This window comes from Triticum dicoccoides, chromosome 7A, assembly GCF_002162155.2.
Source record: "Triticum dicoccoides isolate Atlit2015 ecotype Zavitan chromosome 7A, WEW_v2.0, whole genome shotgun sequence".
NCBI lineage: Eukaryota > Viridiplantae > Streptophyta > Magnoliopsida > Poales > Poaceae > Triticum > Triticum dicoccoides.
This window is the reverse complement of record NC_041392.1, coordinates 567,002,537-567,014,853: the sequence shown is the minus strand read 5'-3', so window position 1 is coordinate 567,014,853 and position 12,317 is coordinate 567,002,537. Positions and strand designations below refer to the sequence as shown.

The following is a 12,317-nucleotide window of genomic DNA, read 5'->3' as shown; positions in this document are numbered from 1 at the left end:
AAGAAATAAATCACCACTTTTGGTACTGTTGTGAACTAATTCTTTATTTATATTGGTGTAATATCTACTGTATTCCAAATTTTCCATGGTTCATACCCACCGATACTAGCCATAGATGCATCAAAATAAGCAAACAACACGCGAAAAACAGAATCTGTCAAAAATAGAATAGACTGTAGTAATTTGCAAACACACCGCAAAAGAGTATTACATCGAATAGATCTCCAAGAACATCGAGGAGAACATGGTATTGAGAATCAAAGAGAGAGAAGAAGTAATCTAGCTACTAGCTATGGACCCGTAGGTCTGTGGTAAACTACTCACGCTTCATCGGAGAGGCAATTGTGTTGATGTAGAAGCCCTCCGTGATCGAATCCCCCTTCGGCAGGACGCCAGAAAAGGCCCCTAGATGGGATCTCATGGGTACAAAAGGTTGCGGCGGTGGAAAAGTGGTTTCGTGGCTCCCCTGATAGGTTTTGGGATATTTGAGAATATATAGGCGGAAGAAGTAGGTCGATGGAGTCACGAGGAGCCCACAAGGGTGGGGGCATGCCCTACCCCCCTGGGAGCGCTTCCCGACCTTATGGCCGCCTCGTGGCTTTCCCGACATGCACTCCAAGCCCTCTGGATGTCTTCTGGTCCAAGAAAAATCATCGTGAAAGTTTCATTCCGTTTGGTATTCCTTTTCTCCGAAACTCTAAATTAGGGAAAACAGAAACTGGCACTGGGCTCTAGGTTAATAGGTTAGTCCCAAAATAATATAAAATGACATATTGATGCATATAAGACATCCAAAACAGATAATATAATAGCATGGAACAATCAAAAATTATAGATACGTTGGAGACGTATCAGTGTCTCGGTCATGTCTACATAGTTCTCGAACCCGTAGGGTCCGCACGCCTAACATTCGTTGACGTTATAGTGTTATATGAGTTATATGATTTGGTGACTGAGTGTTGTTCGGAGTGCCGGATGAGATCACGGACATGATGAGGAGTCTCGAAATGGTCGAGAGGTAAAGATTGATATAAAGGACGATGGTATTCGAACACCGGAAGTGTTTCGGAGTGTACCGGGTAGTCATCGGAGTACTGGAGGGGGTACCGGACACCCCCATGAGGTTAGTGGGCCTATTGGGCCATAAGAGTGGAGCACACCAGCCCGCAAGGGGCTGGTGCGCCCCCATGGCAGCCGCCCTGGTGGGGAAAGGAAAGGGGGGCGTTTTCGGCCTCCCCCTTCCTTCCTCTCCCCCCTTTCCTTCCCCCCTTCCACAAATATGGCAGGGGGCGCGGCCAAGGGCAGGAGCCCAAGTAGGATTCGGACCTACTTGGGGCTCCCCTTGGCCTGTTCCCTCTCCCTCCAACCTATATATGTGGGAGGTGCCTAGCACAACACGACATTATCTTAGCCGTGTGCGGCGCCCCCCTCCATCGTTTACTCCCCCGGTCATATTTTTGTAGTGTTTAGGCGAAGCCCTGCGGAGATAGCTTCATCATCACTGTCACCACGCCGTCGTGCTGCCAGAACTCATCCACTACTTCGCCGTCTTGCTAGATCAAGAAGGCAATGGACGTTATCGAGCCGAACGTGCGCTGAATGTGTGCTGAACGCGGAGGTACCGTATGTTCGGTGCTCGATCGGTTGGAGCGCGAGGAAGTTCGACTACATCAACCACGTTGTCAAACGCTTCCGCTTACAGTCTATGAGGGTACGTAGGCACACTCTCCCACCTCGTTGCTATGCATCTCCATGCATAGATCTTGCGTGTGCGTATAATTTTTTTTGTTTTCCATGCAACGTTTCCCAACAAAAAATTCATCGAATTTGAAAAAAAATCATTAAAAAGTTCATCCATTTTTAATAAAAGGTCATCGAATTTCAAATAAGTTCATTGAATTTGAAAAAGTTTATTGAAATTGAAAAAAGTAAATGTATTCTCAAATCAATCCAAAAATTGAAAAAAGTTCATCGAATTTTAAAAAAGTTTATTGAATTGAATAAAAAATCATCAATTTTGAGAAAAAGGTTCTTCAATTTTAAGTAAAGTTCACAAATTTGAAAGAAATCATCAAACCACGAAGAAGAAGAAACAGAAAAAGGAAAAAAATTGAAAAAGGAAAAATGAAAAAGAAAGAAGAAGATGTTATGTATCACACACGGCATGTTGGCGTGGTGGTTATTGGCGCTTAGCTCTATCCTTGAGGTCCCTCGTTCGGTTCTCCATAGGTGTGCATTTTTGAGAGCAACTAGTTGACGAGCGTTTTTTTTTTTTTGGGCTCTCGCAACGATCAGCGCGCTCCCTCCGGATTTTGTTTTTTATTTTATTTTATTTTTCCGCACGTGTTTTCTGCTTTTTAAATGTTTTTTTTCGATTTTTTTCAACGTTTTGGTTTTTCACCGGTCTTTTTTAGCTTTTCAATCAAAAAAATTTGAAAAAAAAATTGCGCGAAAAAACGTGTTTTTTCCCTTTCATGTGAGTCGTGGTTTTGCTTTCGCGAGAGTCATGGTCCTGCCTCTCGAAAACGAAAAAACGCGTTTTTTGTTTTTTTTTCACGAGAGTTACGGTTTTGTTTCCGCGAGAGGCACGGGTGTGCTTTCGCGAGAGTCACGGCCGTGCCTCTCGGAAATGAAAAATGCGTTTTTTATTTTTTTTTCTTTCGCGAGAGTCATGGTTTTGCTTCCGCGAGAAGCATGGTTGTGCTTTCGCGAGGGACACGGCCGTGCCTCTTGAAAAGGAAAAAACATGTTTTTTTCCTTTCGTGAGAGTCATGGTTTTGCTTTCGCAAGAGTCACGGTTGTGCTTTAATGAGAGTCACTGCCGTGCCTTCTCGGAAACGAAAAAAATGTGTTTTCTATTTTTTTTTTCTTCCACGAGAGTTACGGTTTTGCTTCCGCAAGAGGCACGGTTGTGATTTCGTGAGAGGCACGGGCGTGCCTCTTTCGGAAAGGGAAAAACCGTGCTCTCGGTTCAGTTTTTTCCGGTTTTTTCGTGAAAAAAAAGTTCGTCAAAACCTATCAACATGGATCTAGTTTTAAATATCTCGACGCGATGAATCCAACGATGAAAGCAGTTCGAGATTTGGACGCATGGTTTGAGAGATAAAACGTTTTGAATAAACGAATCTACGAAAAAAGAGAAAACTCCCAAGTTGTGATAAGTGGCGCGCTGCATGTACGCCACTTTTCGCAACTAGGGGAATTGAAGTGATTTTTACAACAAGTGCTCCTTAATTAATGATTTCGCGCATTTTTTGCGTAAAAACAGAAAAATAAGAAGAGGATGGGCCGGCCCAGAGCCGGGCGCTGCAGACGCCCCGTTGCAGAATACACATTAACCGGCCCATGCAGCGCCAAATAGGATTTTCCGGCTAGGTGGCTCTCAGCTCGTTGGTACAACATATAACGATGTAGGCGTGAGTAGGAGACTCAGGTTAAAAAACGATGTAGGCCTGGGCCATGCTTGATGGGTGCTAAATTGTGCAACCTAGGACGGCCCATCATGTAACACCGTGAACTCCCTCCATTTCTAAATATAAGTAAAACATTCTAATATGGACTATATACGAAGCAAAATAGGTGAATTCACACTCTAATCTACATACATTCATATGTAATTTATATTGAAATCTCTAAAAAGACTTATATTTAGGAACGAAGAGAATAGTTGGTAACATTTGTAAACTCTGAAGCATTCTAAAATAAAACCCTAGCACGCTAAGATTTTTTGGAACCTATAGGCGCCAAAGCCGGTCCATATCCGTCCCTTGCGGCTGACTATTCAACATATAACTAGAACTGTAACATAAACCGACAATTAAAGTCTAACGATGTAAAGTTGTGGCTTGTAAGTGTGGCTTGTAGTTTATGGCACCATAATAATTGAGAGCGGCACAAAGTTTATTCATGCTAGATGACCCGAACGTGTAGACCAACTACAGTTACAAAGTTAAGTAAGTTAAGGTTAGCACGTTTAACAACCCCCTATTTGAATCAAAGTGCATCATAAAAACTCTCATGTGGGTCGCTTTGTCGGGTTGTATATAGGAGAGTAAACAACAACTCACTCCCTTTACACGGCGGGCCGACGAGAGCAATGAGCGGACACAAAGGACAAATGCTTAATGCAGCCAAAAAGTTAAGCAAACCATGTACAACACGTTTAACAACCCCTATTTGAATGTCAAAGTGCATAATAAAAACTCATGTGTAGGCCGCTTTGACGGGCTATACATAAGAGAGTAAATAGCAACTCACCCCATTTGAATGTCAAAGTGCACAATAAAAACTCATGTGTAGGCCGTTTTGGCGGGCTATACATAAGAGAGTAAACAGCAACCCACTCCCTTCACACCGCGAACCGACCAGAGCAACTAGCGGACACAAAGGACAAATGCTTTTCCCACACCCCCGTTGTCTGGATTAAAGGAGGGTGTTCATAGTGATATGAATACTGCTTTATCGATAGCCCGCATCACACTATGAATGAGCTGAAGGATAGGCAACTGCTAACGAAAGCACTGCGGCATGGATTCATTAGGTTCAAGCCTTCTAAGCAGTTGATCTTTATTGTGTGTGGATCCGGATACGGGTTCTACGCCTCTCTTCGATGCCAAGTCTCACGCCTTGTTCCGCGTGCATCGAGTGAGCCTGGGACGTCCTGTCAGCGTCATCTGCTTGGTAAAACATAAACAATACCAAACAGTGTGCGGGGTTGGTGGTTCGGGGGTGGCTCAGTTCAGTTGCGGAAAGGATATGCGTGTGCGCCCAACTCGACTATGTAAAGTTGTGGCTTAGAAGTGCGGTGTGTATTTTGTGGCACCACAATAAAGTCTAACTATGTAAAGTTGTGGCTTAGAAATGCAGTTTGTAGTTTGTGGCACCATAATAATTGAGGGCGGCACAATATTGCTTGAAAATCTATAAAATTCTGCCCTTTTTAAAAAGGTGGGTGTGAAGGCAACAGGTTGGAGCATTCATGCAGATTGAACCCAAAATTCAAATGATTCAGTTTATAATGTTTCCGAGCAATCTCTTGCCACCACCAACGGTAGAAGGGAATGAAAGAAAATAGGGAAAGACATGTGATTCGTGATCATGGGCTGACCTAATTGTTTTAGTTTGGCATTTTTGGTACGGACGTAAAAAAATTAAGCTTTTTTGTTTGAAGAATGGGCTTGGCCCTCAATAATCCCCAAGTGCAATGAATTGTCGTAGCACTTTTCGATGATGGAGGTGGTAAATATGGAGTGTCGAACCCTCACACTTCATACCGGAGTAAAAAGAAAAGCTTGGGCGGCCAATTATGTAATATCCATAATAAACACTCTCAAAAATAAGAACTCAGTAACCATCGTACGCATTGCGTTCTGGAACATTCTAAAATGAAACTCTGGCACGCTAAGATCTTTCCAAACCTGTAGGCGCCAAAGCCAGTCCACATCAGTACAGCGCCATGATTTTGAGGCCCTTGCTGCTGACTATTCCATCTATTAACTAGAACCGTGACAGGATCTAATAATTATGTAGCGTACTTTGTAAAGCTGTGGCTCAAAAGCGTACGTTGTTGTTTTGTGGTACCTCAATGCTTGAGTGTTGTGCGTGTCAGCAGCCCCATGTGTACGACTACTGAAGCTATGAAGACAAACGCTACAACAAGTCCAACAGGCCACCCATGCCGAGTGCAGTGCTTTGGTCCTCAATGAAACTCATTTTTTGAAACATTCAAACATCACATCTGAAAGTTTTTAAAAATTCCAAAAAAGCATCACATCTCAAAGAAGGCCTCGAAATTACTAGACTTCGAGCAAAGCAGAAGAAAGCTGATTTGATTAGCAGTTGGATTGAACAGAATCTCTAATTTTTCCATGTTTCCCAAAACTGGTGTTGGTTGATCCTTTTTAGTCTGGCTACTTATAGCCTATGTAATTGTACTTTGTTTTATTTATTAATATAGAAAATTCCATAGAACGATTGTTCTACGGTTTCGGCTCAAAAAAAACATATGGATGTATACTACATATGTGTAAAATTTTATAAGAAAATACATTGGTTCACGGACTACACCAAAATAAAAATCATTGGTTTATTTAGTGAAAAATGCATACGCTGTTCACTGTTTTCAAAATCATCAATTTGTCTATTTTTAGCTTCGTGTGTTGATGTATTTGGTCATAAAATTTGCACGTATGCAATATACATCCGAATTCTATTGTGGATTTTTTCCAGTTCTTTTTCTAATTTTCAAAGAAAAAAAAGCTCAATGGAGCTGAAAAAATGACATTCATGGTGGTTTGAAAAACAAAGTGCCTCAAGACGCTTTAAAAAATAGTCGAATGATACTTATGTTTATTATTTACAACAATTGGCACATACATAGAACAATCAACCATGTGTGTTGCCAAAAAATATGTCAGAATTTTACTTTTCATGAAGGTGTATATGTGCTCAGCAAAGAGCAATACATGTCTTCCCTAGTACCTATTAGCTTGCCCATCCCATGCCTCACTTCTCCTCCTATTCCTCCTCCTGTTACTCGCAGAAAAATCTTGAAGCCTTTGGAGTTCCCTTGAGCAACATGAAGTTGCGCTACGAGTTCACGGCTGAGCCGCAGGGGCGGAGGACCAAGGCAAGTAGTTGCCGATGTCTCCCGTCTCACTGCCAACTACTCTTGACCATCCTCGACACCTCTTTCACTTATATTTGCCATACCCTCAACTTCCCTTGTCGCCTCCTTCATTATCTTGTGCCCACCCGTCACGGTGGTCCCATGCGATGATGTGAAGGCATCGACCGAGTAGGTGTTGCACCACGAGTGATTCGATTTTGTGGCATTCCCTTGAGTCAATCTTTCGGGCTCCGATCCTCCTCAAGTTCGCCCGTTAGGACGGATTAGACAAAGCTCCGGCGTAGATTCTTGTCGGCTCTTTTGGGCGGCGGCGTTAGGGTTTCTCATCGTGCGTATGCCATGACGATATTTGGTGTTAGGTTCTTCATGGTCGACAAGCTCATCTCTCGCCGCCGGTGATAGAAGGGAATGGAAGAAAATAGAGATATACACAAGATTCGTGATCAAGGGTGGACCCAGTTTTTTTGGAGTGGGGCATTTTTCTTTACTAGATGTAAGAATTTAAGTAGTTTCTTATGAGGATGTGAACTAATTCTCTAGAAATTTACAAATAATTCTAGAAAAGTTGTAAAAGTGAGTATACTTTTGTTTTAAAGTTCATTTTGATGTACTTTTTCAAAGAAAGTTTGTTCCCGTATTTTTGGAAATTTTGAAGGAACATAAGTCAAGTATTTGTTGAAAATATATTTTCTTTTTCAAATTTTCACCATTTATTTAAAAAGCTCAATGTATTTTTTGGAAGTTCAATGGTTCTATTTTCAAAGTATAACTAAAGTTGTTGAAAGCCTGTTCCAACTTCCACCCGAATTTTCTAAAAAATATCTACCAATTTTTGTAAAATTGCATGGCCAGACAACTCACTTTCTGATAGCTTTATGTCGCTGTCCATATTCTGTCATCTTTCTGTTGTTGTTGAAATGTGACCACTGGGGAAGATTTGGCGGCTTACTGCCATTGGGAAGATTTTTGTGGATTACCCTCAAGTAGATACGCCCATCACTTGGATTCCAATAGAATGCATGAGGAAGGTTTGGAAATGCAACAAATTAGAATCTCCCTAAAGCTTTATTTCAAATCCAAAAGATATATTTTATAAATATTAGGGTTCTCGAGAAAATCTCCAACTTCCAATGATGGTGTCATAGGGGCGCTAGAGGGTGGCGAGGGTAGTCGACAATATACCAGAAGGAGAAGGAGACAACAACAATAGACAAAAGTGATTGACAATACGGAAAGGAATATTGATGGGTCTATTTTGTGAAATGTCTTGTGTGATGCCTTGGAGCACATCTGCTTGCAAAAGCATGGTTAGGAAGGCATCATTTTGCTTGTTGTCGATGTCGTCTACAAATGCATAATATTCAAAATATGTGTTGTCAATGTCGTCTATAGATGCAAAATAAAATATGCGTACATTGATCAGGAAGATGTGTTCTAGTATTACTGATTGATAGTTTCTATATTTTTCTTAGTTCTCAGTAGACATCGAGAACAATTGATCCTATGTTGATATCCTTCCAAGATTTCACAATTTATGAACTATAAGAACATACTATATATTCCCAAGGTGACTTGGGAAAGCCTTTCTCTCCTCGATCTCCACCGACGAGCCCGTGGATTAGCCTCCCCTTCGCCTGCCACTCCGACAGCCGGTGGAGGGGAGGAGAATCCTGGTGTCTCGGCTCCCACTAGTAGATTGGTAGGGTTTTAGTCCTCCCAGGGGCGGTGTTTGGACGGATGGTGGCACTCCTTCTTTGAGTCAATCTTTCGGGCTCCGATCCTCCTCAAGTTCGCCCGTTAGGACGGATTAGACGAAGCTCCGACGTAGATTCTTGTCGGCTCTTTTGGGCGGCGGTGTTAGGGTTTCTCATCGTGCGTATGCAATGACGATATTTGATGTTAAGTTCTTCATGGTCGACAAGCTAATCTCTCGTCGCCGGTGATAGAAGGGAATGGAAGAAAATAGGGATATACACAAGATTCGTGATCAAGGGTGGACCCAATTTTTTTGGAATGGGGCATTTTTCTTTACTGGATGTAAGAATTTAAGTAGTTTCTTATGAGGATGTGAACTAATTCTCTAGAAATTTACAAATTCGAGTGGGGGGCCTGGTCCCCACTGAGCTGGGCATGATGTGGAAAGGATATTGACTAGTCTCTTTCAGAAATGCGACGTGTGATACGTTGGAGTGTGTCCGCGTGTAAAAGTATGGTTAGCAAAACATCATTCTGATGTGATCTCGAGGTGCTGTCCCGAGACGCAAAAACGTACAAGCACAAATGTGAAGGAAAACTTCTTCTCATATGTCTAACATTGCTCGCTCTAGTATTCTTGGTTGAATATGACTACGACGCAAAGAGAGCTCATCATGATCCACTTGACGCCTTCGACGTCAGCTCACATCATCCCATGTGATCACGCACAATGTTGTGGTGTCGATCGTGCGGTGCACAACATGTCGGGGTGTAAAGCATTTGTCCACACATTCGAACGTAATGAATTGGATTCTTGGTTTTAAACACATCCATCAATTTGTAGATTAGAAAAAAATCAAAGTTCCAGTATGCCAAAGCATCCTCTTTATTCATACCTACGTTTTGTTATTTGAGGTAGACTTTGGTTCATTGAAAAGTGCATTTTTCTTCCCTCAAGAAGGGAAAAAGAAATGTGCACTCCCAAATTAACCGGAACGTGAGAAAATCTCAGACGATCTAGACGTCTTAATCTTGAGAAATAGACGGGCCTTCATTTACCCCTTCTTCATATTATCAGAAATCCTATATGTTGTGGCGACTAAAGAGAGAAAATTATGCACCGTCTCCATTCTACACGCTAAGCGAGCGTGTCATTGCACGCGCTAAGCGTGTGATTCTACTCGTCAAGCTTGCGGAAAACCAAAGCGCAGGCCAGAAAGCTCCCGGCTCCCGTGAAAGAGGAGATATTTATTGCCGTAAAAGGGAAAAAAAGAAGGAATATTGTTTGCCGACGTGTGGTCCTTCTACATGTGGACTCGCGACGGCGACAGCTAGTCGGCACGGCGCAACGCAACGCAACGGGCGCGGAGATCCGGAGAAAGCAGCAGTCTCTGAGCCCCCGGCCGGGCTGCTGGCCACTCTGGTCCCGAAGTACTGTAGGACGACGACGAAGTGAGCGTGGGCGCGGCTCCAGCACGCGACAGCGAAACATGCCCGTCGACGTGTGACCCCCTGAGCCTGCCAAGCACCTCGCCTCTCACGTCTTGCTCCTAGGGAACAGGTGGCTCCTGGTCGCTCTTCCATCCGGTCTTCGTCGCCTGCTCCTGCTCGGCCGTATATAAACCCTTGCTCGATCCGTCCATGGAGGATCCAGCAGCACCACAACACTGTACAGTCTGCCAGAGCTCCGCCTCCCCCTCCATTGCCAGAGCTTGATCGAGTGATCGGTCGGGCCGGTAGATCGATGGGGTTCCTGGAGGCCCTGTCGGGGCTGTGCCGGTCGTGCCCGGCCCCCCTCACGCGCGGCCACCTGCAGAAGGGGCGGCAGCTGGAGACGGTGGAGATGAAGGTCCGGATCGACTGCGAGGGGTGCGTGAGCAAGATCCGCAAGACGCTGGAGGGGATGGACGGCGTCACCGGCGTCGACGTCGTCCCCAGGGAGAACAGGGTGACCGTCACCGGCTACGTCGACGCCGCCAAGGTGATGCGCCGCGTCGCGCGCAAGACCGGCAAGCGCGTCGAGCCGTGGCCCTACGTGCCCTACGACGTCGTCGCGCACCCCTACGCGCCCGGCGCCTACGACAAGAGGGCGCCCGCCGGGTACGTCCGCGACGTCATGGCCAACCCCGGCGGCGCGAACGCGTCCTTCGCGCGCGCCACCTCCACCGAGACTAGGTACACCGGGGCCTTCTCCGACGAGAACCCCAACGCGGCGTGCGCGATCATGTAGCTCCTCACTAGGTCGATCGATCTCCTCCCGTTCCATTTGGTAACTCCTAGTAATACCTAGGTAGTAACTGCTACGTATGTATGTATATTTGGGTTACACTTTTTCCTCGGAGGAGCTGCATGGCTGCTCCGGGTTGGTTCAGGCGGCAGGCTGGCCGTCCTGCCGTCGTTCCCGTCGCAGATGCTTCAGGCTGCCCCGCCGTCGCCGTGCTGGGGCCGGTCAAGCTCTTCGACCACTGATGAGGTACGTGGCAATAAACTCCATGACCCGGATCTAGGTCTGGTCGTTGGTCTTGTTCCCATTCTGCTCCGCTGCAAGGTTGATCGATCTGGAATGATCTTGTGCTTCTGGGCATTACGCCGGGAATGATCCTCGATCGGCGTCCTGTTGACTCGGTGTTCGCATTTCTCCAATGTCATGTGCAGTTGCTGCAGTGTCCATGGGCCACCAATTTTTAACCTCCAGGCTCTAAGAAAGCCCTGGAGGCCACCTAAGATCACGCCGTTGCGCAATGCCAGCAAAGGAGTACTGATCTTGCCCGGCGAGGTCGGGTCTTTGTGATTGAATAAATTATTAGTGGATTTAGCTTCTTCCATCTTTCAGCTTCAGTTACTGTTTCCAGAATAGACTTTGTAATTTCCTTTCTTTACAAGAACCGTAAGTAGTGATCTATGTAACAATTCTACACAAGCAATTTAGTGCGTAATTTTTAGGAACAATTTCTGGCCAATTCTTGGCTTGATGTATGCTTGAATGATAACCAAACCAATCAATACCATTTTTTTTTGCAAAAATATACTCTGGCTCTTGCTTGGAGGATTGCCACTATTTTGGCAAGTATTATAACCAACTCTACTTCAATTTTTTTCGGCAACACCAACCGACCAAAACCTTAACCGAATTTGGTAGGGTTGGCTTGGGCTCAAACCAAACCCACCATTATTGAGCTTTGTTGCCCCAAATAACATCAAAGAATTATTCATGGGATCAAGCATTCTTGTTAGCAGTGTCTATCTGTTTTAGTTTTTTTTATTGTGGGAAGTAGATGTTTTAGTTATTAAAAACAAATATTTTTCGAACCTCTAGTCCATGTCTTAGGGACCGAACGCTCTCCCCCTCCCCCGCCGCCCCGTCCGATGGGATGAGATGAGTGGCAGGAGGAGTGCGGGGATGATGAAGTGGGCGGGAAGGATAAAAGGGGAGTGGGAGGAGGGAGGAGAAATGGAGATAGAGGGACATGAGTGGCGACCTCATGGCAACCAGCGACATACTTGGAAAGGGCTAGAGAAGAGACAAGAGGGGTGGGAAGTATACCACATAGGAGAGTGAAAGGATCAGTATGGCGACTAGAGGAGGGAGGGTGAATAGGCGACTAACAATCTTTAACCTCTTTATGTTCGACAAGAAAGTAGGTCGCGCAACTAGGTGGACAACCTATATGACAAGCAACACAAGAACATGTGCAAGCACAAAGTAAACACACAATAAAAGCTTGTACAAAGTAAAGGCACGAAGTAACCAAACAAGTGGAGTAGATGGAGATGAGGATGTGTTGCCGAAGTTCCCTCCTTTGGGGAGGTACATCTTTGTTGGAGAGGTGTGGAAGTACAACACTCCCTAAATGTCCCTAGAACCACCTTATTCTCCTCAGGCCCTCGCACGATGCAAGGTGTCGTGAATCCAGTAGCGGTGCCCTTGAAGGTAGCAACCAAAACCTTTACAAACAAGGTTGGGGCTCTCTCCACAACTTAGGAGGCTCCCAAC

General features: G+C 44.8%; 1 protein-coding gene across 1 annotated transcript; it reads left to right on the top strand.

The window, feature by feature from the left end:
• Positions 1-9,947: 9,947 nt before the first annotated feature.
• Positions 9,948-11,272, top strand: LOC119327887 (heavy metal-associated isoprenylated plant protein 26-like). The gene has a single exon (XM_037600960.1). The coding sequence runs from the start codon at positions 10,068-10,070 to the stop codon at positions 10,551-10,553; it is 486 nt and encodes a 161-aa protein (XP_037456857.1). The 5' UTR covers positions 9,948-10,067; the 3' UTR covers positions 10,554-11,272.
• The last annotated feature ends 1,045 nt before the right edge of the window (positions 11,273-12,317 follow it).

What these genes read in the sequence shown, in the direction of transcription:
- LOC119327887 (XM_037600960.1), top strand. Translation starts at nt 10,068, where the DNA reads ATGGGGTTCCTGGAGGCCCTGTCGGGGCTGTGCCGGTCGTGCCCGGCC.